Genomic DNA, 27,941 nt, shown 5'->3' with positions numbered 1-27,941 from the left:
GAGATGTTTAGATATACTATTCAGTCAATCAAGTGCATTTAATTAACAGCTCTTGGCTGTTGCTCATATTTAATTGATATAGAAGAAAGACTTTCTTTCTTTTTTCAAAATTCTGCTGAAAGATACTACATAATCAGTTTTTCACTTATTTGAAGTTGTAAGAATGTGATTAAAAGGCCCCAAAAAAAGCAGGGTTAGTTTGAATCAAGCGGATGAAGCACATATAATGTTTGCTTTTTATTTAACTGGAATAGTATACAGGAAAATGTGTGCAGAATATGGACTGGAAAACCCAAAGTCTACATGGGAAAAACCTCAGAAAGTGGTAGAATGAGATATGAAAGATCCTGTGGTATGGGAATGGCGAACCAACCAGACATTGTTGTGGAGGATAAAGAACAGAGGAAAGCCGTTGTGGTGGATGTGGCAGTATCACATCTGAACCATCAGGAAGAAGGAAGATGAGACTGAAACATCAGGAAGAAGGAACATGAGAAACTGGAGAAATACCAGGGACTCAGAGAAGAGCTGGAGAAAGCATGGAACATGAAGGTGACAGTGGTGCCACGGGTAATTGGAGCACTCGGGGCAGTAACCCCCAAGCTGGAGCAGTGGCTACAGCAGCTCCCTTGAAAGACCTCAGATATCTCAGTCTAGAAAAGCACAGTGCTAGGAACAGCTAAGATACTGCGCAGGACACTAAAGCTCCCAGGCCTTTGGTAGAAGATCCAAGCTTGCGTGAGAAACCACCCACGGAGGGTGAGGTTTTGTTTTCTTTTTTTCAATACATAGACAAACTTTTTTCTAAAAATTCAAATATCATTGAGAAGAGTATTTATTTTCATAATTACATTCAAGAAATTAAACTTTAATATAATAAAGATTCAAGGTCGAATGTTTAATTGATTTCAAGTATTTATTTGGTTATTTTGGGGTTTCACCACACAAACCCCCAAAACCAGGATTTCAGAAAAAATATACCCACAAACCCCACACATAAGGGAATGTTCTACAGTGTTTTTGTATTGTATGACTCATTTCTGTGTTTGAGTCTAACACAAAGCAAAACTGTGACTATGAAAGAACTGAGTCTAAAGTCCATCATATAACTGTTTACATTAAACCCTTTTTATTTTTATGCCGATCCTATCAACAGGGTTTATGTTCGCAAACAGTAGTTAAAGGATCAAATCCTGTTCTTATAGTTTACGTGAGGAAGCTTTTTAAATACATATGACAGTGTGTATGTAAAGAGGATTTCTTTTCTAAAAAAGCAGCTATTTATAAGGCAGCTGATTTTCTATTTTAATGGAACAACATTCAAATGTTTTCCAAATGTGAGGAAGGGGACACAGGTCTTAGTGGGTCGTTCCTTTTTAAACAAATTAAACATGACAAGATCGATAAACACAGCTGCTACATTATTTTAAAGAGGGCAGCAGAAAGGGCTAAATAAAGGCTTAAGAATATGGTAATACTACATCAAACGGGGGGCTTTACATAATTACACCCCATCTCATTTAAAATATGCTTATATAAATGTATTTACTCAAAAACAAATCCCAGTTTAGCAGCCGCATGGCCTATAAATTTAATTTTTGTCCTTACATGTTGCTTACAAACAGGGCAAGGTGTACCTTTTTCTTAAATAAAGATGTGCTGGGAAAAATTATGGAATTGAACCTTGAGCTAATCTTGCTCCCGTCTGTTGAAAGCTGTTTAAGAAAACACAAGAGGCAGGTTCATCATAGTAATTACTGTGATTGATTGGCTAAAAAATTATTTTTACAGAGGTTTTCCAAAAATAGTATTCTTTTTTTATCTGGGTGTTGAAGTGTATTTTTCACTGCATCATTATATGTTATGTGTTGGAAGATAATTGATTTTTAAAGCCATCTGCCAATCATAACCACAGGCATTTTTTTGGCTTTCGTCGAGGAATAGTAAACTGGGAGTAGTTTTCATCTATCAGTTCATGAAGCAGAGAATTTAGGCCGACAAACTTTTCTTTTCATTTCACAAGAGATTAATAATAATCTGGGAAGTCGAGAAAGGGCTGTGTGTGACAATTTAATATCCACAGACAAAGTCTGTTTAAAAGTGAATATTGGGAGGCTCAGTCATCTCTTCATTGGGTTTTAAATACATTTTACTTGCTTTATAAACTGTCATTGCTGGCACTTTAACTCAATTGGTGAATGTGCCACTCTGTAATACTTTCTCTTCCTATTAGAAAAAAAGCCAAAACTGACCCACACTGGTAATTTTTAATAAAGTTTCTTTAGTAATATATTTAAGACCCACTCCAATCATCTTTTGATTTATTTTTTCAAAGGGTTCCCACATTTTTAGCCAAAATCATGAAACCCGTTGGCACGGCCTCTGCTGAGATCCCATCATTCCTCTGTTTATACTTTCTTCTGCTAGCTTACAGCCTCTCAACCCCAAGCTAACATCAGTGGTGCAACAAAATGGTGAGCAATTTTGAAGCTATTGAGCCGCACAGTTCAGAGACAACTTCCGGCTGGGACGAGGAAAACAAAGGCTACGTTCACACTGCAGGCTGAAACGACCCAATTCCGATTTTCTTGCCCCTAAGCGACCCAATTTCGATCTTTTCATTACAGTCTGAATGACACAGATCCGATCTTTTCAATTGCGACCCAGGCCTCTTGGGTTTGCCGTCCTGAATCCGAAACGTAGCCGATCTTTTCAATTGCGACCGCCGTCTGACCGGCCAGGCCACCTAAATCTGTATCGTACGTCATTGATACGCAACAAACGTCATCATTCTGCGTTGAAATAGGGGGGAACGAAACCACGGCGGACGATGCTGAAGAAACCCGTCAGTGGAAGGGAAGCGAAGTCACGGATTGGATTAATATTTGGGGTTACAGCTCTATTCAGGCCAAACTCCAGGGCTCTTATCGCAACCGGGCGGTTTTTGAAAAAAATTAACAGCTAAATGGCCGAGCGTGGTGTTGAACATTTCTCGCGAGTACTTTTTTTCTTTCTCCCCTTCCCGACCGTGGTCAGAAGCGCGGGGGACCCAAGGCGGATCCTCCTCCTCCTCCCTGTTCTGACCCTTAGATTCTCCAGGATTCTCCGGAATGGGTTAATAAAGAGTCCATAGCATTTATTCTGGGGGAAACCTTCTTTTATTACCGTTGTCCTTCCTCCGTAACACACAACTTGAATGCGCGCCCACACTGCCGCCCCCCCATTCTCTCTCGCTGCACGTGCTCTTTTCCTGTCCCTTACACAAACGCGCGCGCGCGTGGGCCCAATACATTCCACAACAGTGGTTACAGACGATCCTGGCTCCAATGCCTTCTTAAAAATGGGAAGATTTTTATTGTGCTGGCTCCTTTGTGAAAATAAATGTATTAATGTAAAAAGAGCTCCGCTGTTGACAACACTGTTGTTGACATCCATGTTAACCTAAGCTACTTCCGCAAACAACGAGTGACGTCATTCGACGTTGAGTACTCTTCTGCGCATGCGGGTCAACTCTGGGTCGTTTCACGGTCACACTGTAGATCACAAAAGTTCGGATTTACTTGGAAATGTGAACGGTCTAGCAAACAATTCGGATTTTTTCAAAAAATCGGAATTGAGCATTAAGCCCTGCAGTGTGAACGTAGCCAAAGACATTCATGGATCTCTTTGTCTACAAGCGGATAACAGAGCAGGGAAACTTTGGCCCACCCATTTCATTTGCTGCATCACAAAAGAGAGATTTTTCAAACCAAAGTTGTTTGTCTGTTACTGATTCACCACATTATGAAAAAGGGTGCTTGGACACAACTGCCAGCAAACAGGAGGTGTTCTCACAGTGCCTTACCCACCAATTTTAACTACATCTTTTATTACATATACTTCTTACCCCATCACTCCAATACAAAAGCACACACACATCTTATACAAGGAAGGTGGGGCCAGCAATCTTCTGTCCCCTAATCCATCCCTTGTTGGGAGAACCAGGCTCTCAGCAGTGGTGGCCATGTCCCTGGGTGCTGGCTTCCTGTGCCTGGTGGTCCTCTCTCCGCGCAAGGAGGAAGATCCCTGAGCGGGAGTGGCCTCAGCCTACATCTATGCCATACTCTCTGCTGGGAGGTTGCCTGTAGCGTGAGGTGGGTCTTCCTCGGGAGACCCTGGTTCATGCCTGGGGTGTCGGGATGGGGGGATCCTTAAAACTGCTGGATAATGCTGGGCTGCTTGTCTGGGGCTGCAGGACTTGTGCCAAGGCCCTGGCAGAGCAGGGGAGGCTGTTCTCTAACAGGGTGGGGGTTTGTGCTTTCTGTGCTCCTGCATCTCCCTGCTCTCTGGCGCTGGGCGCCCCTGTGGCTGTCCCTCTGGCCCTGATCTAGGTGGTTGACATTCATTGCCCCAGGGGGCGGTTCCCCTTGATCTGCCTTTCTGTACAGGTGTCTGGGGGATGCTGGCTACCACTGTTGCCTTGATCTCAACGGAGGTGACCTTCTTTTTACATTCCATCATCCTCCAGTAGAGCACAGACACTGACCTGAGCACATGTGTCAGCTCACCTTTGCACTAATAGTATGCGTGATGAAATAAATTCTTGACATGTATTGGTTTGGATGCACAAGTATGTGCGTGTGAGGTTAGACCTCATGGTGCCTTACTATCCAAATAGAACACTTCGCTCCCAAAATGCAGGACTGCTTGTGGTTCCTAGAGTTAATAAAAGTACAGTTGGAGGTAGAGCGTTTAGCCACCAAGCCCCTGTTTTATGGAATAAACTCCCAGCTCATGTAAGAGAGGCCCACACAGTTTCTACATTCAAAGTTAGACTGAAAACATTCATCTTTGGACAGGCTTATTGTCAGACTAGCTAATATTCAGAGATTATTTAACTTAATGTTACTGTGTTTAAATTAAACTTAATAACAATTAGTTGTTAGTAGGCTGCTAGAAGTTTGAGGCTGGGGTAACTATGGTGCACTGGGGTTCTGTCCTCTTTTCTCATCTACTTCTACCCTTCTTCTCTTCTCTACTCTTGATTAATATTCATCATTTAGTTCTCCATGCCTCTGTTTGGTGCAGTGCGATTCATGTACTGCCTGTACTGCTTCCAGATTCCAGTTGGCTCATCCGTGCTCCTGTACCTGACCGCGTACCTCGTGTCAGGCTCGCCTCCTTCTACTGCTCCTACACTTGGCTGTGGATCCTGCCTCTGGCTCGTCTCCGCTCTGTACCTGGCCGTGTACCTTGTCTCTGCTCATGCTCCAACACCTGGCTGTGGATCCTGTGGATCCTCGACTCGGGCCCCCGACTGTCCCCCCAACCTTGTCTGGATGAAGCTCGTCTGCTGGACTTTAAATATGTAGTTATAGAGTTAGATAAGTCCATTCTTCTCTATTAGTTCTGGTAATCGCCTGTTTGTCCTGGGGGAGAATCCCACCTTCATGTGTACACCCCTGAAGTTTCTTCGTTTTTTTCCGGAATCCGTTTTATTTTAGGAGTTTTTCCTTACCTCTTAGGGGGGGTCTAAGGGCAGGGATGTCCAGTTTAGTTTAGTCAGTTTGTTAGTTCAATTTATTATTTTCCTACTGAATTCTATGTAATCATGATTCATTTGATTTTATGTTTTACTTTTCAATTACCGATACGAAGCCCATCGAGACGACTGTTTTGTGAATTTGGGCTATACAAACAAAATTGAATTGAATTGAATTGAGCTGTAGTTGTATTGTGTACGTTGACATGCATGTGTGTGGAGCTCTTTTTGGGGCAAACAGGTATGTTTGAAATATTTGAGTATGTGGATGAATGTGTCTGTGGACATGCACCTCCCTTTTGACTAACATCTACATATGACAATTTAAATGATAAACCTATTTTTGTAATTCCTACTTTTTAATCATCCTCTAATCTCTTCAAGCCCCTTTCATTTTTTTAACATCCCACTCTACTTTTCACCCTTCTCTCTTCCTCTTCCCATCTCTCCTTTCAGGATCAGAAAAAAGTCCTACACATGAGAAGAGAAGATTTTTTTAGATAAATCCAATGTCCAATCCTTCATTCAGAAAGTATAGTCAATTGCAGCCAAATAAATTGCATAGAATAAATAAATATGAGCTTTGGTGGGAAATATTAGGAAAAAAACACATCACAATTAGTGTCTTTTAGTATTCATATACATACATATTTTCTGCATGAAAACACAATCCATATTTTGGGATATTAAAAAAGTCTCCAAATTCCTCACCCGGGTGTTCAAACAAGTGCCATACATGCTGCAGTAAGCAGAATCAATATGCTGCATGATATTCTTCCAAAACAGCTTTTGAGCAACTGCAAGCTTGCTTCTTCCCAATGTCAAAATCTGTAAGGCCTAAAATGAATCAGGGCTCAGAGCGGCTGTCAACTCAAAGCCATGTTTCCTTTGAGTCTAAATGTTCAAGTTTACTGAATGTTTTGGTAAAACGTCAGATTTCATTCTCACAAGATGATTAGGGCCATGGAGAAAATACAGATTTATCTGTCTTCATCAAATGTTGAGTTTGATCTCAGAATTCTGAATGTTTTCCCAGATATCTAATTTGGAATATCAGAATGCTGATTATAATTTCAAAATAAAAACTTGGTCTCTAGTTCTAATTTTAAATTTCTGAATTTTGATTTTAATCTCAAAATGCAGAATTTATTCTAGGAATTCTGATGTCTTTCTTAATAATTTAGATTTTTTTCCCAGATTTGACTTTTTAATTTAATTATTTTGATTTCATTTTCAAAATTCTGAGCTTTTTTCTCTTTGCCCTCTTTCTGCATTAAATCCCAGAATTTTAAATATAATCTAAAAAAAGAAAAACTCAAATTAAAGTTAGACATCTGTAGCAACAAGTCAGGGTTCTGAAATTAATAAGTAAGAATTCTAAAGTTAAACACAGAATATTGATGTAAACCACAGAAGTCTGAGATTAAAAACAGAATTCTTTAAAGAAAAAGTCAGAATCTCTCCTCTTTGTAGGAACAACAAGAAAAATTAAACTTTAACTGTAAAAGCCAGGTTGTAAAAATGACTGTAAAGAGCTAATATGGCCAAAGTCTAAACACAAAAAAAGCCCTGAGTTGCTTTAAAATAATTTGGGATATATTAAAGTTCTACATATTTGATAGAAAAACAACGTTTTCTCAGTCCTGCACCTGACAGACCACTGCTCTGCATGTTCCACTTAATTCTGTGCTTCAGTAAAACTAATTCATGTGCAAAACTGAAGAGCTAAAACACCTGAATCAGGTGATCAACCTCGCACAGACCTGGTGATTCGACAGTCTGTTAATGAGACTTTATTTTTTTAGTCTCTCGTTCCGGACAATAAACTTTTATCCAATCTCTGCTAGATGTTTTGAATGTAAAAAATACATAAATTCTTTGTTCATTTTATGTGGATATTATATATTACATTTATATTATTAATTAAAACTGCAAAATCAGTCATTTTGAATCTGGTATAAAAGGGTGTCTAATCTGACAAAGCAGTATCCTTCAGAATATGCCCAGCAATCTGTTGCTGCAAAACATGTAGACAGTTTTTTTTTGGGACAGCCTATTGTCCAAAATATTATCAAGGGATGTACGTACTCACTGGCTCCAAAGTAATATTGATGGGAATCAAGAAAAACATTCTTCCATTCTTTTATGTGCAATAAAACACAAAAGCACATTTGTCCCCATAGTATGTTTGGATTCTCCACTTTATCTAACATGTAAGGGTTAATGGCAGACAAAGTGTGCGGTTATTACTTTTCAACGCACGCCGTGGAAGCCTGAATCGTCTGTGCGTTTAAAAAGTAATAAACGCACACTTCGAAGGCCATTAACCCGCTAATACCATGGTCTCTTACAAAAGCAATACATATTAACCAGGTTTTAGTCCTTAATTCTTGTTTATTTTTTTCCGATTTGGATAGCTTTTCTAACAATAAGCGGACTATATGTCATGCGATGCGTGACTCCGCGTCGCGCAGCACCACCGCTGCAGTCAAGTTTCGGCGATATATATATATATATATATATATATATATATATATATATATATATATATATATATATATATATATATATATATATATATATATATATATATATATGCTGATCGTCCCGATGGCTTGAATAAAGCATCAGTTCAGAGAGAAAGTTCACCTCTTACCGCTTGTTCTTGTCCAGATGATGAAGCAAAAGGTTGTTTTAAAGAAGCCGGCGCAGTTATACAAAACATTTAAGCTAGCTGACCGAACTTCTTTTTTCACCGTGTGGTTATCAGGTTTTAATGCATACCCAGCAGCCAATCAGAATCGAGTATTCAACCGGACCATGGTATAAGCATATTTATGGACTGACAACAAGGGGAATAACCAGCAAAAACCATGATGAGAAAATGAAAAGAGCACATGGAAAAGCACATGTTTTCGAGGAAAAAAATAATCCATTTTTATGAAATGGGTCTTCCCTACAGTACAGAGCTTGGATAGTTTAAACCACAGTGTTATCAAGATCAATACATAAATTAAACTTACAATATAATTTCAAAGTATAAATATGACTATTTATGATCAAGATTAATCATTTACATATGTATGTGGATATATCTTCATTTTTTATTACTTTAGTTTTATAAAGTTTCCAATCAAGTCACGATTAACCATCCAAAGTTTGATACATCTATGTATAGATACACATCTCTTTTGTTTGCCTTCTTTAGTATTTCTGTTTTGATTGCTTAAATTAAATAATAAATTCCAAAGTCTACTATGTTTGACTTCACATATAAAAAGATATACATTTTCAACTTATTACATCTTTTTAAGATCTTTAGTAGTTTGCAATAAAATAGTCATAAATGTTAAAAGAAATGAGTAAATGTATATAGTGATGTGACTGTAGTGGCTCCACCTCTTGTGTGGGATGTGTTACCGTAAAACCAATTCAAGTTGGAAGTGACAGTGAAGCCATGCCAAATGTCATCATTCTGTACAGTCAAATCTTGCTAATCCAGTTACACAGACGCCTGAGCTGTCTTTAGCATGCAGTCCTCAAATACGGAGAGAGTTGCAGAAGCCAAACTGTTCCGATGCCTGGGTGAATTACATAGCTGATCTAATAATCAGAGCTTCCCAGCCCCTTACTCATGTGGTATAAGACAGCTGAGGGTAAACTCTTTGTACTGCATATCAAAAAAGACTGGTATACCCATGGTGACCAGCTCAAGTGATGTTCAGGGAATCCTGATTTATGTGGTTCTAAAAAATACTGTATTAGTGGACTCAATACAGTGGACTCAAATAAAAAAAATGTAAAAAAGAGCAAGAATTTCAGTCCACACATGAAGTTGCTAAGCTTCTTAACCAAATAAGACCATTAGCTTCATCCTTTCTAAGTATTAAGAACCCACTCAGGAAGCTTATAACACACTGAAAACCCTCTGATGGACTTTGTCCAGATGGTTGAAGTCCTATGGAATGATTAATTCCCATCCAAGACTCAGCATTTGTGTTGTCCTGAGTATAGCCTTTAGCCTCACAAACTGGTCAAAAATCAATTTTGCACTTCGCAGGGCAAATTTTTAACAAGTTTGTTATTTTTTGGCATAAATAAAACATGAAAAGAAAATGGCCTTTTATTCAAAAGATGTAATAGTTGATAACTTTTGACAGAGTTCACACAAGTTCCTTTCAAAACAAAATACGCCCCCTGTCATGGATCTCAACGCAGCAAATCTAGTAATAGGTGATGTGGTCATTTGACGTCAGCAGAGAGAGAAGAAAATGCACAATTTGTTTTAACGTTGTTGGTAGTTCATATTCATGCAGCATTTTATATTAGATATTTTTGGGGGGATTTAAATTATTTAATTAAATATAAATAAAAATATCTCATTTCCAGAGCTTACACTTCAACGGCAGGTTCCTATTATAGGTATGCAAAGACACACCAGCATACCCAAGAAGCATTTTTTAGCTTTGTGAGCTAATAAATTAAATAAGTTGGTCCCATTAGCCACTAAACAGCCAAAGCCCAGAAAAAAATCAGGTCCTACCTTCACAATAAGTAGAATCCCCATGGATGGAAGCATAGCCACTCTTGCATTCGCACTCTGCTTTAGTATTCCTGTTTTTACACTCAGAGTTTTCTCCACAAATTAGTCCCTCTGCACAAAAGTCGTAACCTGCAAAAGAGAGGCAAAAAGAGCAATTAATTTTGCTGTTAAGTCAGAAGGAGACAGAAGGTGCATCCAGACAAACATTTAAAGTCATCTTATATTTTTAACTGCAAAAAAGAACTAATACAAAGCAAATTTCTAAAGAAAATATGGTTCTCTTCAGATAAATAAAAAAGACACTCTACAACTAAAAGGACATATTGATCATTGCCTGTAAAATCTTTCTTTTATTCACAGTAAAAAAACTAACATTACTGTTTTTAAAAAGAAGTGGTTACATACAACTATTTGAAACAAGTTTTCATTTAAACCTGAGAAAAATAAGAGATTTATTGATCTTCTAAAAATATATGCTTTCTCTTTTTTTTTTTTGTCTACAGCATTGAGCTGTCTGACAATCAATAACAGGGGAAAAATGTTATCAAGCCAGAGGCAGTTACTGCTGTCTGTCATTCAAGAAAGGGCCATAAAGCCATTTCCATACGACATGAAGTCAACAGTGAGATGATTATTTATGACACCTGAGACAGCTGCAAAGATTGTCAGGAAAAGGTGTTCCAATAAATTCATGCCAGAACAAAAATATGCCCAAAAAGTGTAATTGTGTAAGTGTACATTTCCTATAACTCAGTATCTTAAATAAGTTCCGCTTGTCAGGGTACATTAATTAAAAAAATGAATGAAGTTTAATTTTCAGGAGAAACAATCTTTGATGTAGCTCAGAAAATGACATTGCTTAGGATGCTGACTATGCCAGTTGTGCTAATGTGGCTAAAAGTGGTAGCATTGCGATCAGCATCATGAACTCACTCAGAAAAGCACATTGCTTAAGGTAATCATATTGGTAAGAGGTACATGTGATAAGTTGATAGAAAATCCACTTTTTTTTTTAATTTTTCTGTTGATTTTATCTCCATAGCAACCATTTTATGTTTTGGTCGCCTGGGGATAACGAATAGATGAACGTCAGTTTCAGACTAATCTGAAAACGTACACTTTTGGATGTCCTTAGCAATGGAGGTCTTTTGTGACCACGCCCCCCTTCCTTATATGTCCAAACACAGTGTTTTTTCAATATGTTCAGATCCAGCCATGGATGCATGCATTCAATTTTCACAGTATTCCACTGAAAAACATGCGAGTTATAACAGTACGCCACAATTGCAAGGTCACAACGTGCACACTGTTTAAAATCTAGAAATTCTGAATTGATAATTTTTCCACATTGGCTTGCCATTGATGCCCGAGACGTGACGAGACGATCTATAAAAATTCCAAAAAATGTGCAAGCTAGATTGCAATAGTTCCCGTAGACCAGGGGTGGGCAATTATTTTAATTCGCGGGCCACATTGGGTTCTAAAATTGGATAGAAGGGCCGGACCACGAGCAGATGTGTGGAGTAAGAATGATATAACATGGAATGTAGATGAAAAAAAAGAAAAATCCTGGGCTGATGCCTTCGTCCTGGGCTGATGCCTTCTGGGCGCAGGGTAGGCAGTGCGGTTGACCGGGAACGGTGGCCGGGTGGCTGGTCGCCGTGGCGGGGGCTGGGGGGGAGCTTGGGATTCTGGGGCCTGGGGTCGTCTGCCCGTGGCCGGTGTTTCACCCGTGGCCAGTAGTTGGCGCACGGCCTGGCCTCCCGGGGGTCGACGTTGCATTCACAGGAGGGGTTAAGGGGCTCACTTGGCTGGGTTTATTTTATTTTATTATTATTATTTAATTTAATTTTTTATATATATGGCTGGGTAGCTCGGTTGGTAAGGTGTAGGACTGTCGTGCAGGAAACCCGGGTTCGATTCCCAGGGCGGAACGAACAATTAATGGTAATGGAAAAAATGGCAATGAAATGGGGGCAATTACCATGGAAATGGGGTAATTACCATAACAATGACGGCTCAGACGTCGCCCGGCCAAACAAGGTCTGCGTCAGGTGCTGAGGGACCAGAGCACCCTGATGTAAAGTGGGCTACTGGAACAAGCCGGAAATGGACTAGATGTGAGAACAAGGTTCTGTTAGAATGCTACTACTCAAGTAATCCCACCCAGAGGGGTTACATGCAGAGAATGTGGAATGAATGGATGCTTTGAAACCCACAATCAAGGCTAACTGCCAAACAACTGGTAGCTCAGTGCTCTAACATCCACAAACGGCAACTCCTATCACAACTTGAGATTGAAGCGATACAATATAATGCCACGGGAGAGCCAGAACAACAGGTCAGAGAGGAGGTTATGCCACACTCCCACCCTGAGATTGGGTACACAGCCCCAACAACCACAATTACGCTGAGCGAGGCAGCAACTGACCTGAAAGACAAGATCGTGTCTACAATGAACACTAGGCAACCCCGACACCAGCTACAACGGTTAAGTGACGTACCTGAAAGTCTACTAGAAACTGTGAATGAAGCATTGAGGGCAATTCCTACCACAACCATCACAGAAACCAATGAACTGGTTTACACTTCAGCAGCAGTGATCCTTGAGATGCTTGGCTACAAGAGCAACCATGGAAGAAAACAGTACCCACCATGGAAGCAACGGTTAGAGGCCAAAATCAAGGCAACTCGGAAGGATGTGAGTAAGCTGACAGAGGCTCAAAGAGGTACAATGAGAAAGCAAGTACCTAAGAGATACAGCCAGATGCCCATACCTGAAGCACTGGAAACTGCCAAACAAAGGCTCCTAGCCTTGAGCAGCCGCCTAAAGAGGTACACAAGAGACAATGAAGCCAGACAAATAAACAGGCTCTTCGCAACTCAACCTGCAAAAGTGTACGCTCAGTGGCAGGGTCAAAACAGCCGAGCAGACCCACCAAGGCTAGAAACTGAACAGTACTGGAAAAGTATATGGGAGAAACAGACAGCACATAACAGCAATGCCCAGTGGCTGGTCTCTCTGAGAAAAGAACATAGCAACCTCCCTGAACAGAATCCAGTAACCATCACAGTGGCAGACATCCAAGAAAGAGTCTCAGGTATGAAGAACTGGACAGCACCGGGCCCTGACATGATACATACCTACTGGCTAAAGAAGCTTACCACACTCCACGAGCGCCTGGCAGCACAAATGAACCAGCTGCTAAGAGATGGGACTCACCCCGAATGGCTAACAGAAGGGCGAACGATCCTGATCCAGAAGGATCCCTCAAAGGGTGCAGTCCCATCCAACTACCGGCCAATAACCTGTCTGTCCACAACATGGAAGCTCATGTCAGGCATCATTGCAACCAAGATAAATAGGCACATGGATCAATTCATGAGTAACACACAGAAGGGCATTGGTAGAGACTCCAGAGGAGCCAAACACCAACTCCTGGTCGACAGAACAGTCGCTCAAGACTGCAAGTCACGACACACCAACCTGTGCACAGCCTGGATTGATTACAAGAAGGCCTATGACTCGATGCCACACACATGGATCACTGAATGCTTGGAGCTGTACAACATCAACAGGACTCTAAGAGCCTTCATAGGAAACTCAATGACGCTGTGGAAAACCACCCTTGAAGCCAATGGGAAGCCACTTGCACAAGTGTCCATCAAATGTGGGATATACCAAGGTGATGCTCTGTCCCCACTGCTGTTCTGCATAGGTCTCAACCCCCTCAGTCAAATAATCACCAAGACTGGCTATGGATACCGACTCAGAAATGGGGCCAACATCAGTCACCTCCTCTACATGAATGACATCAAGCTAAATGCTAAGAGCAAGCGTGACATTGACTCCCTGATCCACACCACCAGGATCTACAGTACTGACATTGGGATGTCATTCGGGCTCGAGAAATGTAGCCGGATGGTGACTAAGAGAGGCAAGGTAGTCCACACAGGAGGGCTCTCACTCCCAGAAGGAACAATAGCAGACATCGAGGACAGTTACAAGTACCTTGGAATTCCACAGGCAAATGGCAACCTGGAGCAGGCAACAAGGAAAGCTGCAACAGCTAAATCCAACGAGTAAGGCAAGTCCTGAGAAGCCAGCTCAATGGCAAAAATAAGACCCGGGCAATAAACAGCTACGCACTGCCAGTTATCAGATACCCTGCAGGAATAATAAGATGGCCAAAGGAAGAGATACAGACCACGGATGTTAAAACACGAAAGCTCCTCACTATGCATGGAGGGTTCCATCCCAAATCCAGCACCCTTAGACTGTATGCTAGCTGCAAGGAAGGAGGCCGAGGACTAGTGAGCGTAGAAGCCACAATCCAGGATGAAACATCCAAGATGCTTGAGTACATCAAGCTCAAGGCCCCAAATGACAGTGTGCTCAGTGAATGTCTCAGGCAATGGAGAACAGAGGATACAGTGCTGGAGGACAGATCCTCATGGGAGGACAAACCCCTGCATGGGATGTACCACCGGACCATAACTGAAGTGGCTGATATCAAGAAGTCCTACCAATGGCTAGAAAGGGCTGGCCTACAGGACAGCACCGAAGCACTCATCCTGGCAGCCCAGGAACAAGCCCTGAGCACCAGAGCAATAGAGGCTCAGATCTACCACACCAGACAAGACCCAAGGTGTAGGCTGTGCAAAGAGGCGCCTGAAACAATCCAGCACATAACTGCAGGGTGTAACATGCTGGCAGGGAAAGCTTACATGGAGCGCCACAATCAAGTGGCTGGAATAATATACAGGAACATGTGTGCAGAATATGAACTGGAAACCCCAAGATCAAAATGGGAAACACCTCCGAAGGTGGTAGAGAATGAGAGGGCAAAGATCCTGTGGGACTTCCAGATCCAGACTGATAGGACGGTAATGGCAAACCAACCAGACATTGTAGTGGTGGATAAAGAACAGAGGAAAGCCGTTGTGGTGGATGTGGCAGTACCAAGCGATGGGAACATCAGGAAGAAGGAACATGAGAAACTGGAGAAATACCAGGGACTCAGAGAAGAACTGGAGAAAGCATGGAAAGTGAAAGTGACAGTGGTGCCTGTGGTAATTGGAGCACTCGGGGCAGTAACCCCCAAGCTGGAGGAGTGGCTACAACAGATACCTGGAAAGACCTCAGACCTCTCAGTCCAGAAAAGCGCAGTGCTAGGAACAGCTAAGATACTGCGCAGGATCCTCAAGCTCCCAGGCCTCTGGTAGAGGACCCGAGCTTGGAGGAGAAACCACCCGCGGAGGGTGAGAGGGGCGTTTTTTTATATATATATCACAGTATTTATTATTATTTATTATTCTTATTATTATATTTTTCTTTTTTTAATTAAGGGGGGGGCGGTGTGCTATCCCTTAGGGAGGTCAGGGGATGAATGGTGGTGCTGGACCTCCTGCCCAACCGTTTTGGCACCGGGCCCCTTCCTTGCTGGCTGTCTCTCGACGCTACCAGCCTCCATCTGCGGCTGGCTTGCCGCTTCCTGACTGCCTGGCCGCCCTGGGAGGGGGGGCGCCTATCGCGGCCGGCTGGGGGGCCGGTCGCTCGGTGGAGCCTTCTTCCCCCGGTTGTGCCCATCCGCCACTCCTCCCCGCTCTCACCCAAACAAATGTTGAACACAGTCACATAGTGCTCCGGGAACTGGATGGGTGGGGTATGCTGGCGGGGCTCACTGGGGGTGTTTCTTTCTGGGGTCGCGTCGGCGCCTGCCCTCCATCCCAGTTTTACTTGCATATTAGCCACCCTGATTCATCTAGGGCCTTGTGGGGAGGGTCTGGTGGAGGGGGGGCACGGTGAAATATCCGTGCTCATCTTTCACTGGTCCCCCCCACAATTTTAACTTTAGACACACACACTGCATGTTAGCAGCACACACACAGCAAATACACACCACACACAGAGGGACCCCGGAGTGGGGGGGCTCTGTGGCTTGGCAGCGGTGGGGCCCCCCACACTGGAGACCTCCTATTTTACCTGCAGCACACACACAGCACACCCACACCTCCATACATGGGTGGGATCGGGGAGGGGCGGCCGGTCTTCACCCGCCTGGTCCTCTCAGGGCGGCCGGGCTTGTGGGTATCCTGTCGGCTGCGGTAATTGGTCGGGCATGCGACGCTGGGGGGTCGGTCGGACGGAGGGGGTTACTGCGTGGCGGCGGAGGTAACCAGAAGATTGTGAGTATGTGTGCGAGAGTGCATGGGTGGGATGGACCTGGGGGCTGGTTCGCTGGGATCCTCCCGCTCTCCGCTCTACCACTGCGGTTACATTCAGCAGAGAGGAGCTTTTGCACATCGGGCAGTCCAGTGCCAGACTTTTTAATCCTGTTTTCACTCACACGGATAGGATAGGAACAAAGTGGATGAACTGCTGCTTCTCCTAAAAAAAAAAAACTCGGATTTTCGCTGCTCCTCCGCCCTTTGCTTTACTGAAACCTGGCTCAGTGAACACATCCCGGACAGCACACTTCACCTACCGGGCTTCCAGCTGCACCGCGCGGACCGCAACACTGCGCTGTTGGGGAAATCAAAGGGAGGCGGAACGTGCTTCTATATAAACGAAGGTTGGTGAACAGATGTCACTGTGCTAAAGAAGACATGCAGCCCGCACTTGGAGCCTTTTTTCATAAACTGTAGACCATTCTATTCTCCGCGGGAGTTTTCGTCGTTCGTGCTGGTCGGTGTTTACATTCCACCACAGGCGTGCGTAACGGAGGCGTTACAGCAACTCGCTGACCAGATCACAGAGGTTGAAAGAAACCACCCCGACTCTCTGATGATTACACTCTGGGATTTTAACAGAGCAAACCTCAAGGCTGAAATACCCAAATATAAACAGCACGTGACTTGAACTCGAACATTTTGGACCACTGCTACACAACAATAAAGGACGCATATCACTCTGTTTCCCGCGCTGCCCTGGGACTTTCTGACCACTGCCTAGTCTATCTTATCCCAACCTATAGGCACAGTGAAGACTGTGAAGATATGGATAGATGAGTCAAAGATGCAACTGCAAGCCTGCTTTGACTGCACTGATTGGAGCGTCTTCGAGGCTGCTGCCTCAGACCTGGACGAACTCACTGACACTGTCACATCCTACATCAGTTTTTGTGAGGACATGTGTGTGCAGACTAAAACCTTCTGCACATACAACAACAAAAAACCTTGGTTCACTGCTAAACTGAGGCAGCTACGTCAGGACAAAAAAGAGGCCTACAGGAGTGGTGATCGGGACCGGTATAAGCAGGCTAGAAACAAGCTTACAAAGGAGATCAAGGCCGCAAAGAGGTCCTTCACTGCAAAGCTGACGGACCAGTTTTCTGCCAACGACTCTTCTGCAGTTTGGAAAGGCCTGCAGACCATGACCAACTACCGGAGACCATCCCCCCCCGCCCCTCAGACAGTTACCACCTGGCTGAGGAGCTTAACGACTTCTACTCAAGGTTTGAAAGAACATCACCTTTCTCCTCAGCCACCATTGCCATCACACAGGATCTACCTGCAATCCCAACCTCCCCCACACCTTCCCCCTCATCCACACTGATGATCTGTGAACGAGATGTGCGTCAACAGTTCCAGAAGCTGAAGATCAGGAAGGCTCCAGGACCCGATGGAGTCTCTCCTTCCTGCCTGAAAGTCTGTGCTGACCAGCTAGCTCCCATCTTCACCAGGATCTTCAACAGCTCCCTGGAGATGTGTGTGGTACCTGCTTGTCTCAAACTCTCCACCATCATTCCAGTCCCCAAGAAGTCCCCAGTCACAGGACTAAATGACTACAGACCAGTCGCCCTGACCTCGGTAGTCATGAAATCCTTTGAACGACTGGTGCTGAACCACCTGAAGGTCATCACAGAGCCTCTGCTAGACACCCTGCAGTTTGCCTACAGAGCAAACAGGTCAGGGTATGACACAGTCAACATGGCTCTCCACTACATCCTGCACCACCTCGACTTTGCAGACACCTACGCACGGGTTCTATTTGTGGACTTTAGCTCTGCATTTAACACGATTGTCCCAGAGCTCCTCCACCACAAGCTGTCCCAGCTTGCCGTGCCTCTCCCCACCTGTCAGTGGATCACAAGTTTCCTCACCGATAGGAGGCAGCAGGTGAAACTGGGTCGCTTCACATCCAGCACCCGGATCCTGAACACTGGCGCCCCCCAAGGGGTGTGTTCTCTCCCCTCTGCTCTTCTCCCTCTACACCAATGACTGCAGATCAGGAGCCCCCTCTCTGAAACTCTTAAAGTTTGCAGACAACACCACAGTCATTGGGCTCATCCGGGACGGCGATGAGACTGTATATAGAGGAGAAGTGGAGCAGCTAGTCTTCTGGAGCAGCCAGAACCACCTGGAGATGAACCCACTTAAAACAGTGGAGATGACAGTGGACTTCAGGAGGAACCCCCCCCCCACCACCACTCCCACTCACAATTCTCAAAAGCACTGTCCCCTCAACAGACTCACACAGGTTCCTGGGGTCCACCATCTCACGGGACCTTAAGTGGACCGCTCACATTGACTTGGTCCGGAAAAAGGCTCAGCAGAGGTTGTTCTTCCTGTGACAACTCAAGAAGTTCAACCTGCCTCAGGAGCTGCTGACCATCTTCTACACGGCAATAATCCAGTCTGTCCTGACCACATCCATCACGGTCTGGTTTGGTTCAGCTACCAGACAGGAACAGACTACAGAGAATCATTAGATCTGCTGAGAGGATTATTGGTTCCAGCCTTCCCCCCATTCAGGATCTGTACACTGTAAACCCGGATAGTCCAATGAGCTCAAAAGTTTTATGATCACTGAACTCAAAAGTAACAAACAAGTTGAGTCAGCTTAAAACCTTTAAGCCGATTCAACTTTTGCCACAGTTATATCTTTATTGGACTAAAACATTTTGAGTAAATGAAACCTTGGAGTCAAAACTTATGAGTAATGAGACGTGATGACGTCATAATGTACGCCCATGAACGTGAACTCAGACACAGAAGTCTTCAAGATGGCGGAGGTCTGATGCGAGCGGCAGCTGGCACAAGTCGATAACGCACATACGTCTAGGTAAGTCGTATTATTTTATTTTTTATTGTATTTTATGACTTTCGCCTCTGTATTATATATTTGTTGCTTCTTTTGATGTTCCTTCTAGTATATCCTTTGTATTCATGACGTGCTCCACGAGTTTGTATGTATCTTCGAATATTTTTTCTGAATTAAACAATTATGTATGTTTTGCAGTATCATGTCATCAGAGAATTATTGCTTGTGGTTAAAAGAAGTTGTTGGGGCAAAGTTTCAAGTTTTACGTTTACCGAGTTGGTTGGCGCACAATTTAAATTATCTAACCGTTACTACTAGCTAGCTAACCGTTACTACTAGCTAACCGCTAGCTCTGGCAGAGCGGCTGCCACAGCCACATATACGACTCAGTGGGAATTGCCTTTTTTTTCTACTACTTTTTACCATAGGCTCTGCGATTTGGTAATCGTTATTTTTTTGTGTAACTTGTATTTCACGTAGTAACCTAATAAATGCAAATGTGGGCTAAGCTAGCTGCCTTACGCTAACATGTTCTCGTATCTTCTTTTAGTGAACCGGCGGTTCGTTTGAAAAATAAGAGCAAAGGTAAGTTTTGATTGTAATTAACATGGCTGCAATATTTAAGACACGAGCAGCTCCCAGTCCAATGAATCCTCCGGCTATGGAGAACATTTGACTTTATTGACAAATTAAATTAATTATAAATAAGGAAAAATGTCAAAGCTACCTTAATGTTATGTAGCAGTTATAACTTTGTCCTGAATTGGGCTCGAGTTAGAGTACTAAATGTATCATATAGTTTGCTTAAGACTCAAAAAGCGGTATTTTGGCCACTGGTTTGGTTGTGATTTGTGTTTCATAATGTCAAATATTTTAATATAACTGTTTTGTCTCTTCCTTAAACATCCTCTGAAATAATATGTCATTCTAGCTAATGCACAAATATTAAAAAAATATTAATATGCATCCTAGATTACATATTGTGGACAGAGTATTGAGGCTATTGTAAAATGCAGCGGTTTTTCCAAGCTACCAGTAGCTTGAAAAAGCTTTAAATTGTGTTTAACATTTTAATTTTTTTTTTGTAGATGTGAGCTGAGTTTCATCGCATCACAAATGTCAACCTGCGAAAACCGTTTTATTTTGACCTGGACAGACAGACGCCACGGATGCTGATCTTTTTGAGACAGAAGGCAGCACGAACCGGAAGGCTCTATGGCTACGTTCACACTGCAGGCTGAAACTACCCAATTCCGAATTTTTTGCCCCTAAGCGGCCCAATTCCGATCTTTTCATGACAGTCTGAATGACACAGATCCGATCTTTTCAATTGCGACCCAGGCCCCGTGGGTTTGCCGTCCTGATTCCGAATTGTAGCCGTTCTTTTCAATTGCGACCGCCGTCTGACCGGCCAGGCGACTTGATTCCGAACTATACGTCATCGACACGCAACAAACGTCATCATTTTGCGTTAAAGTAGGCAGGAACGAGAACGTAAACATCAACCATGGTGGACGATGCTGCTGAGACCCGTCAGTGGAAGGGAAGCGAGATCCCCGATTGGATTAATATTTGGGCTGATCGCTCTTTTCAGGCCAAACTCCAGGGCTCTTATCGCAACTGGGCGGTTTTTGAAAAAATTTCCAGATAAATGGCAGAGCGTGGTGTTGAACCTTTACCGCGATAACTTTTTTTTCTTTCTCCCCTTTGACCGTGCTCAAGCGTGGGGGACCCGGGCGATCCTCCTCCTCCTCCCTGTTCTGATCCTTAGATTCTCCAGAACGGGTTAATAAAGAGTCCATAGCATTTATTTTGGGGGAAACCTTCTTTTATTACCGCCCTCCGTAACACACAACATGAATGCGCGCACACACTGCCCCCCCCTATTCTCTATCGCGGCACGCGCTTGCACACACGCGGGCGAGCGGCTCCAACACATACACATTTCCATTCCACAACAGTGGGTACAGACGATCCAGACTCCATTGCCTTCTTAAAATGAGAAGATTGTAATTGTGCTGCTCCTTCGTGAAAATAAATTTAATATTACAAAAAGAGCTCCGCTTTTGACAACACTGTTGTTGACATCTGCTCCGCAAACAAGTGACGTCGTTCACCGTTGAGTATTCTTCTGGCTTCTGCGCATGCGGGTCTCGTTTGGGTCGTGTCACGGTCACACTGGAGATCACAAAAGTTCGGATTTACTTGGAAATGTGAACGGTCTAGCAAATAATTCGGATTTTTTCAAAAAATCCGAATTGAGCATTAAACCCTGCAGTGTGAACGTAGCCTTTGTGACTTTCTGCACCTCTATGATAAACAGGTGAGGTGTAACTGCATGGCATAATCAACATTATGCATTAGTATGGCTAAAAGAAGGGGCTGACTTGGATCGGTTTATATTAATCACTGAGCGTTTCTAATTCAGTGAATGACTGTAAATGTTTACTTCACTGGAGAAAAAAACATCAACGTTGATGCCAATGCATTTGTAAATATGAATTTAATGTCATCCTATGTTTGGTCTATTTTTTGAAATAACTGTACAATTTTAAGATTATTAAAAAGACTAGATGAACTGAACTGAGCCAGACCAAAGGGTGCAGTCATTTGAATATGTTTGCCATATTAATTTGTCTTTTTCTCTGTGCAGCAAGAGCAGACTGCTGATGTCAAAGGTACTCCTGTCCTGTACTGGCTTCCCATATACAAACGTGAGGAGGACCCACAGTTCTTCAAAGTTTGGAATGTAAGTACTTTATGACGGATAATGTTTTATTCACTAAATAGTACCAGTGACAGTGTGCTGGTTAATACTCCAGCTGTGTGGGTAATACAACTTAACCAGAAAGTCGTGCCAAAGCAATGTTATGTGGCAAAGCAAATGGTCTCCTAAAATATTGCACTCCAGCTCATTTGTGCTCCTGTACCTGACCGTGGACCGTGGACCTCGCCTCTGGCTCGTCTCTGGCCCACAGCCGTCCTCTATTTCATCTGGATGAAGCCAATCTGCTGGACTTTAAAAATGCAGTTGTTGAACTAGAAAATGTAATTTTTTCTCAAAGAGTTCTGGTACATCGCCTGTCCGTCCTGGGGGAGGAGTCTTTGTTTTATTTTTTATAAAGGAGTTTTTCCTAACTGTGTAAGAGGGTCTAATGGCAGGGATGCCCAGTTTAGTTTAGTCTGTTTAGTTTAGTTTAGCCAATACCTAATGTATTATGATTTCATGTTCTTGTACAATTGCCGGTATGAAGCCCATGGAGACGACTTTTGTTGTGACATAGGACTATATAAATAAAACTGAACTGAATCTTTGCTCTTAAGTTGCATTGGCAAGAAGGTGACATTCTTTCCAGCAGGTTGTGTCATTTTTATGGAGATGTTCTGTGCTGTAGTTGAAAAACTGCCCCATAACAAAGACACAACCTGGTGGAGAGTAACGAGTGCTAACTGTGAGAGCATGACATCAGGAAAGAGTTCCAGAGGGTGAATACTAGGGAAGAAGCTGGGCCGGATGGAATTCCTGGACGTGTCCTGAAAGGTGCTGACCATCAGGCACAAGCTGAGAGTTATATTGGTGAAACTGGTTAGGTGGAGGGAGGGGTGGCGTTTGGGTAACTAAATGTGATCCTGTTTTCAGATTGTCATGTTACAAAAGATTTTGTTTATTTTTTTGTGTACAGTGCCTTATGGAATCATGAGGACTCTTACAAGTAGCCTTATTTTGATTTCATTTGATTTCGTATTATATACGCTCTGTTCTTCCAGATCCTTTTCAAGCAATAAATCAATCTCTACATGACTTTAGTTAAAGATCACTGTATTGAATTAAGCAAATGTGATTTAAGTGACTTTTATGTTTTGTTTTATTTTTTTTGTCTTTTTAATCTATGCATTTCATCATTTCTGTAATGAGTTTGATAAATATGTGTAAATTATTTATTGCTCTGACTACAATGCTTGAAATCATTAATTTAAATCAACTTTAATCATTTTCCTGATGTGTAATTTCTGACCTTCTCTTAAAATGTAAATTTCAGGTTGTAGTTTTTGCATAAAGTTTCCTTCCCTCAAATGATCAATTCTTTCTTTAATACTACACTGGTTTTTTTTCTTTGCAGATTAGTCACCAGAGGCAGACATCAGCAGCACCTCTGTTGGCATTCTGACCGTCAGCAACAACAATACAAGTTCAGTTCATATCTGTCCGCTCAGTACAGCAGTTGTGGTGGAAGATGAGCTTGTGGTAGGCGACATTCCTAAATGGGTATTTTTTGGAGCGCTAATGTTTGTAGGGAAAGGGCAGACTAAGAAAATACAGTTTTATGTGGGAAAAGGGTACACAATTTTTGCTTTTCTTGAAATGTAAGAATGCTCTTTTTTATAAAGTTGTATAAGGAAATGGTGTAAAAAAGATTGGTGCTCATTTTTTGCTTTTCTTGAAGACTGATTTTTTTTATGGCTTGTGCACTTTTTTTTACACAAATTGTGCAGGGTTTTACACTTTCTAGTACCATAAGTTGTTCAAATGTACTTTTGTAAGGTGGTTCAAAAATAAACTTGCAATTGCAATTCTGCCTCAGTTTTTCTTTTGTAAGAATGGCCCTGACTAAGAAGGACAAATAAGACTAGTTTAGACTTCAAATGATTAATTTTGAGTTGAGATATATTAAAGTTTTTTAGTTAATTAACTAATGTATTAAGGTTCAATAAAAACAAAATATTCTAGTTCAGTAAAGTAAGAATCTTTAAGTTAGTTAAATAAAAAGTTATAGTTTAGTTTTAGTTAAATTGTTTTAATTTATTCAACTCAAAGATTTTAAGTTCAAATAACTTATACTTTTTAAGTAAGTCAACTTAAAAATTATTATGTAATCTGTTTCCTCAAAAATTTTAAGTTCACTGAACTTATTCGGGTTTACAGTGACCGATCCAGAGCCAGGAAGCGGGCTGGCAGGATCGTAAAAGACCCCTCTCATCCTGGACACTGCCTTTTCAGTCTCCTCCCATCAGGACGGCACTTTAGAACAATGCGAACCAAAACCACTCGCCACAAAGACAGCTTCTTCCCCCGAGCTGTCACTCTTATGAACTCCTGACTCCGGACTACTCAGGGACACTGTACAACCACAAACTGTCAAACTGGAATTACTGCTGCTGCATTTTTTGACTTTTTTATTTTAATCCATTCCTTTATTTAGTTATGTTTATTTATTCATACAGCTACCTTACATCTTACATATTTTTATTATTTATCTTTTTAATATTTATCCTTTTACCTTGCTAGTTTGCACAAGAGCACAAATAACCAAAGTCAAATTCCCTGTACATGCGCTGTACTTGGCAAATAAAGTGATTCTGATTCTGATCCTCTGTGGCTCTCCTACCCCATTACAGAGGGGGGAGGGTATTTAGGGGGTTGGGGAAGGGGGCTTAGATAATATGGCGGGGGAGGAGGGTTGTAGAGGATAGGGTTATGGGGGTGGCTGTGGGTGCGCGGCGATCTCTGGGATGCTCGGGCCGGGTGCCGAGGCTGGCTCGCGGAGGCGGGGCGCCGGTTGGGTGGTCGGCGGCCCATGGGTTCTCGGGGCCCTGTCGTCGTCCCTGGCCCTCCCGGGCTGCCTGGGTCCGGTGCCGGGGGGGTTCCTGGCCTGGGGGTCTCTTCTCCCCTCTCCTGGTCTGGCTGGGTAGGATCTGGTTCCCCTTATAACCACACGGTTCACTTCGGCAGCATGTATGTATCTCCACCCCCACGTGCATGTGCACACTGCCACACTGCTCCCTGTCTGCTTCATCCCTCGTCCTAACCCACAGTGTATTGATGGACACATGTTTTCCACTCATCTTAGTGTCAGAATTTCACCTTTGATGTAATATTTGTATTTCCAGCAGATCTGGTATAATTGTTACAGCTTAAAATAATAACTTATTCAAATCAGTACTTGTATCCCTCACTTTCTCACCTCTTTTCCTTTTACTCCCTTCACACACACCCCCCCCCCATCACATTCTTCCCCTCTCCCTCCCCACACACACTAAATGTAACAAATAAATAAAAAATAATACAACAAAAAGGGGTTTATACAAATCTACACCCTGGTTTCTCTAAGCTATATAACCTCTTTTTGTGATAGTAAAACCTGTCCAACACAAAAAGCCTTCAGCTCTAATCTGTTTGCTCAGCTGTTGGACAGAACAAGTCCACAACAACAAAAAAAAAAAAAAAAAAAATGAATGTAGATGAAAACATTTGGATTGAAAATCATATTCTAAAACAGAATATTCTAGAGTTTTTTTTGTTTAAAACTTTTGTTTCCATTTTAGATCTCTTTTTTATTGTGAAGCCCCTTGGTACCTTCAAGGAGTTGTGAAATGCTGTATGAATAAAGTTTCATTAATTCATGATCCTTAATAAATAACATTATTTATGAAATAAAATGATGACCACATGACACTATAATTTTCAAAGACAAAAATTCAGGAAAAATATACATTTAAAAAAAACAAAAACAAATAGTGGATCCTCTCCCGTCATAATCCTAAAAAAGACTTTAAGGGATTTTTGTTTCTTATCCAGTAATGAAAAAAGCACATTTCTCTGTCTTCTGCTGTAGCTGCACATATATCTGCGTTACCTTTTCACCAGTACAGATTTCCCTCATTTATTGCAGGAGTTACGTTCTAAAAATAACCGTGATCTGTGAAATCCAGGGAGAGTGATTACAGACATTTATGGCAGTAAAACTCCTCACTGCCTAAATACACTTTTCTCACACAAACATGAACATTTTCACCCTTTTCTCTTGTTTAAACTCTCAAACCTTCATAGAAATGTGGTCCAGGTTCTTAGAATGAAAACAAAGATCTGATCGATCACAGATTTCTGATCTGAAGAGCTCCGCGTTTCTGTACAGGAGACACGGCACGTAGGAGATTGATTGACAAGGTCTCCAGCCAATCAGGACACAGAACAGGGTGTGCTGTTTGAAAAAAGCAGCATAATAGCTCTTAAAAAGAACGAGCTAAACCGGCAAAGATGAACTGCGACGTAGAAAGGGAAGACTGTCTTCTGTTCTCTTTGACAGAGATTTTGAGAGGGTTTCAGGTTGGAGCACAGACTGCAGAAGGGGGGAATAAAATGTCACGTCTTGATCCTGTGGCAGGTTAAAAAAAATATGGGTCTCTGATATTGTTCAGTGGGCCAGACCAAAGATGGAGGCGGGCCGGATCCAGCACGCGGGCCGTAGTTTGCCCACCCCTGCCGCAGACAGTAGACTGTCTTCTGTTCTATTTGACAGGGATTTTAGAGGGTTTCAGGTCGGGGCACAGACTGCAGAACAGTGGAACAAAATGTCACGTTCTATGAGGGTCTTGATTGTGTGGCTACCGTAATTTCCGGACTATAAGCCGCTACTTTTTTCCTGCGCTTACAGCCCTGCGGCTTATTCAGCGACGCGGCTAATTTATGGATTTAATTGGCGGCCGCCGTGCACGTACTTTAGGACTCAGTGAGTGGTTCAAATTCTCTATCTAACACTAAGCACAAGGCATTTATTTTTCAACACACCGCTTAGCAGCCAAACAGCATGGACTTGACTTCAGGTCTTAGACACTTCAGTCATGGTTCAACAGAACGAAACACGCATGCCCGGCCGCATCCCAGAATCCTTTGGTGCCATTAGACCCAACGTGCACGTGATCGCCATTACAGTATGATGCAGCTTTCAAGTTAAAAGCAATCGTTAAAAGCAGCGTAAAAAAATCCACCATCACCAACGGGTTTGGAAAAGCCGGTCAGCTGCGTGACAGAGAGAACAGCGCATGCTCAGGAGTGAATTTACCTCTGAGTCATAGTGACTCCGCTGGCTGCACGTAAATATGTCGGAATAACATCAGCCTTTATTTTGTCGGGACACGACTGGAAACACAAATAGACGTGATCATTTTTACGGTTTTTAAGGACTGAGTGGTCTCCAGCTCACAGCCTCCGTGTGAGCTGGAGACATCTTCTCCTGCTGCTCTTATAGAGCTGTGGGGCCGATGGCAGTCTGATGGCTCCCACACGTAACAACGCATCCGCCCCTCATACATAAAACGTACAGTATTAAGTCCGATTGCTTTGCACAGACACGATTTGCTCCTTCCCCCGGCGCAATGGGGACGAAGTGCTCCTCCTTGAAGCCGCCCTGGCCAGAGGTGTCGGAGTAGATAGGAAGGGGAGACAAGGAGCGCGCGGGGCGAGTGCGGAGCGCAGAGGCTTCTGACTTCTGACGCACGCGCCGCACTGAGGCGCGCGTATCGCGCTGAGGCGCGCGCTTTTCAGTCGCCGCTGCTTTATTTTACTGGTGTATTTTTTCAACCAGCCCTGTTACTCCCATAACGCTGCCGCGACACAAGCGGAAGGAGAGCTTTTCCCGTTCACCCCTCCATGCACTGCTGATACTAGGTCATTCTTAAACACGCACAACAGTATGGCGAGCCGGGCGTTGGCCCCGCCTTTAGCCCCTAAGACTCATAGGAAATGGGGAATCGCGGATGTAAATTTCCTCATCATAACTGAGGGATGTAATGTTGATTATATGGTTACTGTTTGTAATTTTATGTATGATACCTAGATTGTCAATAAGTAAAAAAAAAGAAAAAAATGAAATAAAAACACCATAACTGAGGAACTTGTGAACAGAATAGAGGTGCGTGCTGTTTGACGGATGTTGACATATTCGAATACATGACCCTGAGTCAAAGCTAACTCCACCCACGGTGTGCTAATGAATTGCACTCACTCTGGGATTCAGGACGTGATCTGTACGTCGCCTAACACATGTGCGGCT

General features: G+C 42.9%; 1 protein-coding gene and 1 long non-coding RNA gene across 8 annotated transcripts in view; one reads left to right on the top strand and one right to left on the bottom strand.

Moving 5' to 3' along the window:
• LOC101158260 (protein kinase C-binding protein NELL1) overlaps positions 1 to 27,941 on the bottom strand; it is a 603,730-nt gene that overhangs the window by 377,529 nt on the left and 198,260 nt on the right. For all 7 annotated transcript variants that reach the window (XM_023952325.2, XM_078944996.1, XM_078944997.1 and 4 more), the window contains exon 12: positions 10,065 to 10,193. In XM_023952325.2, coding sequence (XP_023808093.1) covers positions 10,065 to 10,193 — 129 coding nt within the window. The remainder of the gene's footprint in view (positions 1 to 10,064; positions 10,194 to 27,941) is intronic.
• LOC111946925 (uncharacterized) lies at positions 21,401 to 23,682 on the top strand. Its single transcript, XR_002872738.2, has 3 exons — positions 21,401 to 21,433; positions 21,764 to 21,859; positions 23,232 to 23,682. It is a non-coding gene; the product is annotated as an uncharacterized LOC111946925 (long non-coding RNA).

This window comes from Oryzias latipes, chromosome 3 (genome assembly GCF_053564925.1).
Source record: "Oryzias latipes strain Hd-rR chromosome 3, Olatipes_Hd-rR_3.1".
In the NCBI taxonomy this organism is placed as follows: domain Eukaryota; kingdom Metazoa; phylum Chordata; class Actinopteri; order Beloniformes; family Adrianichthyidae; genus Oryzias; species Oryzias latipes.
This window is presented reverse-complemented; position numbering and strand designations above follow the sequence as displayed.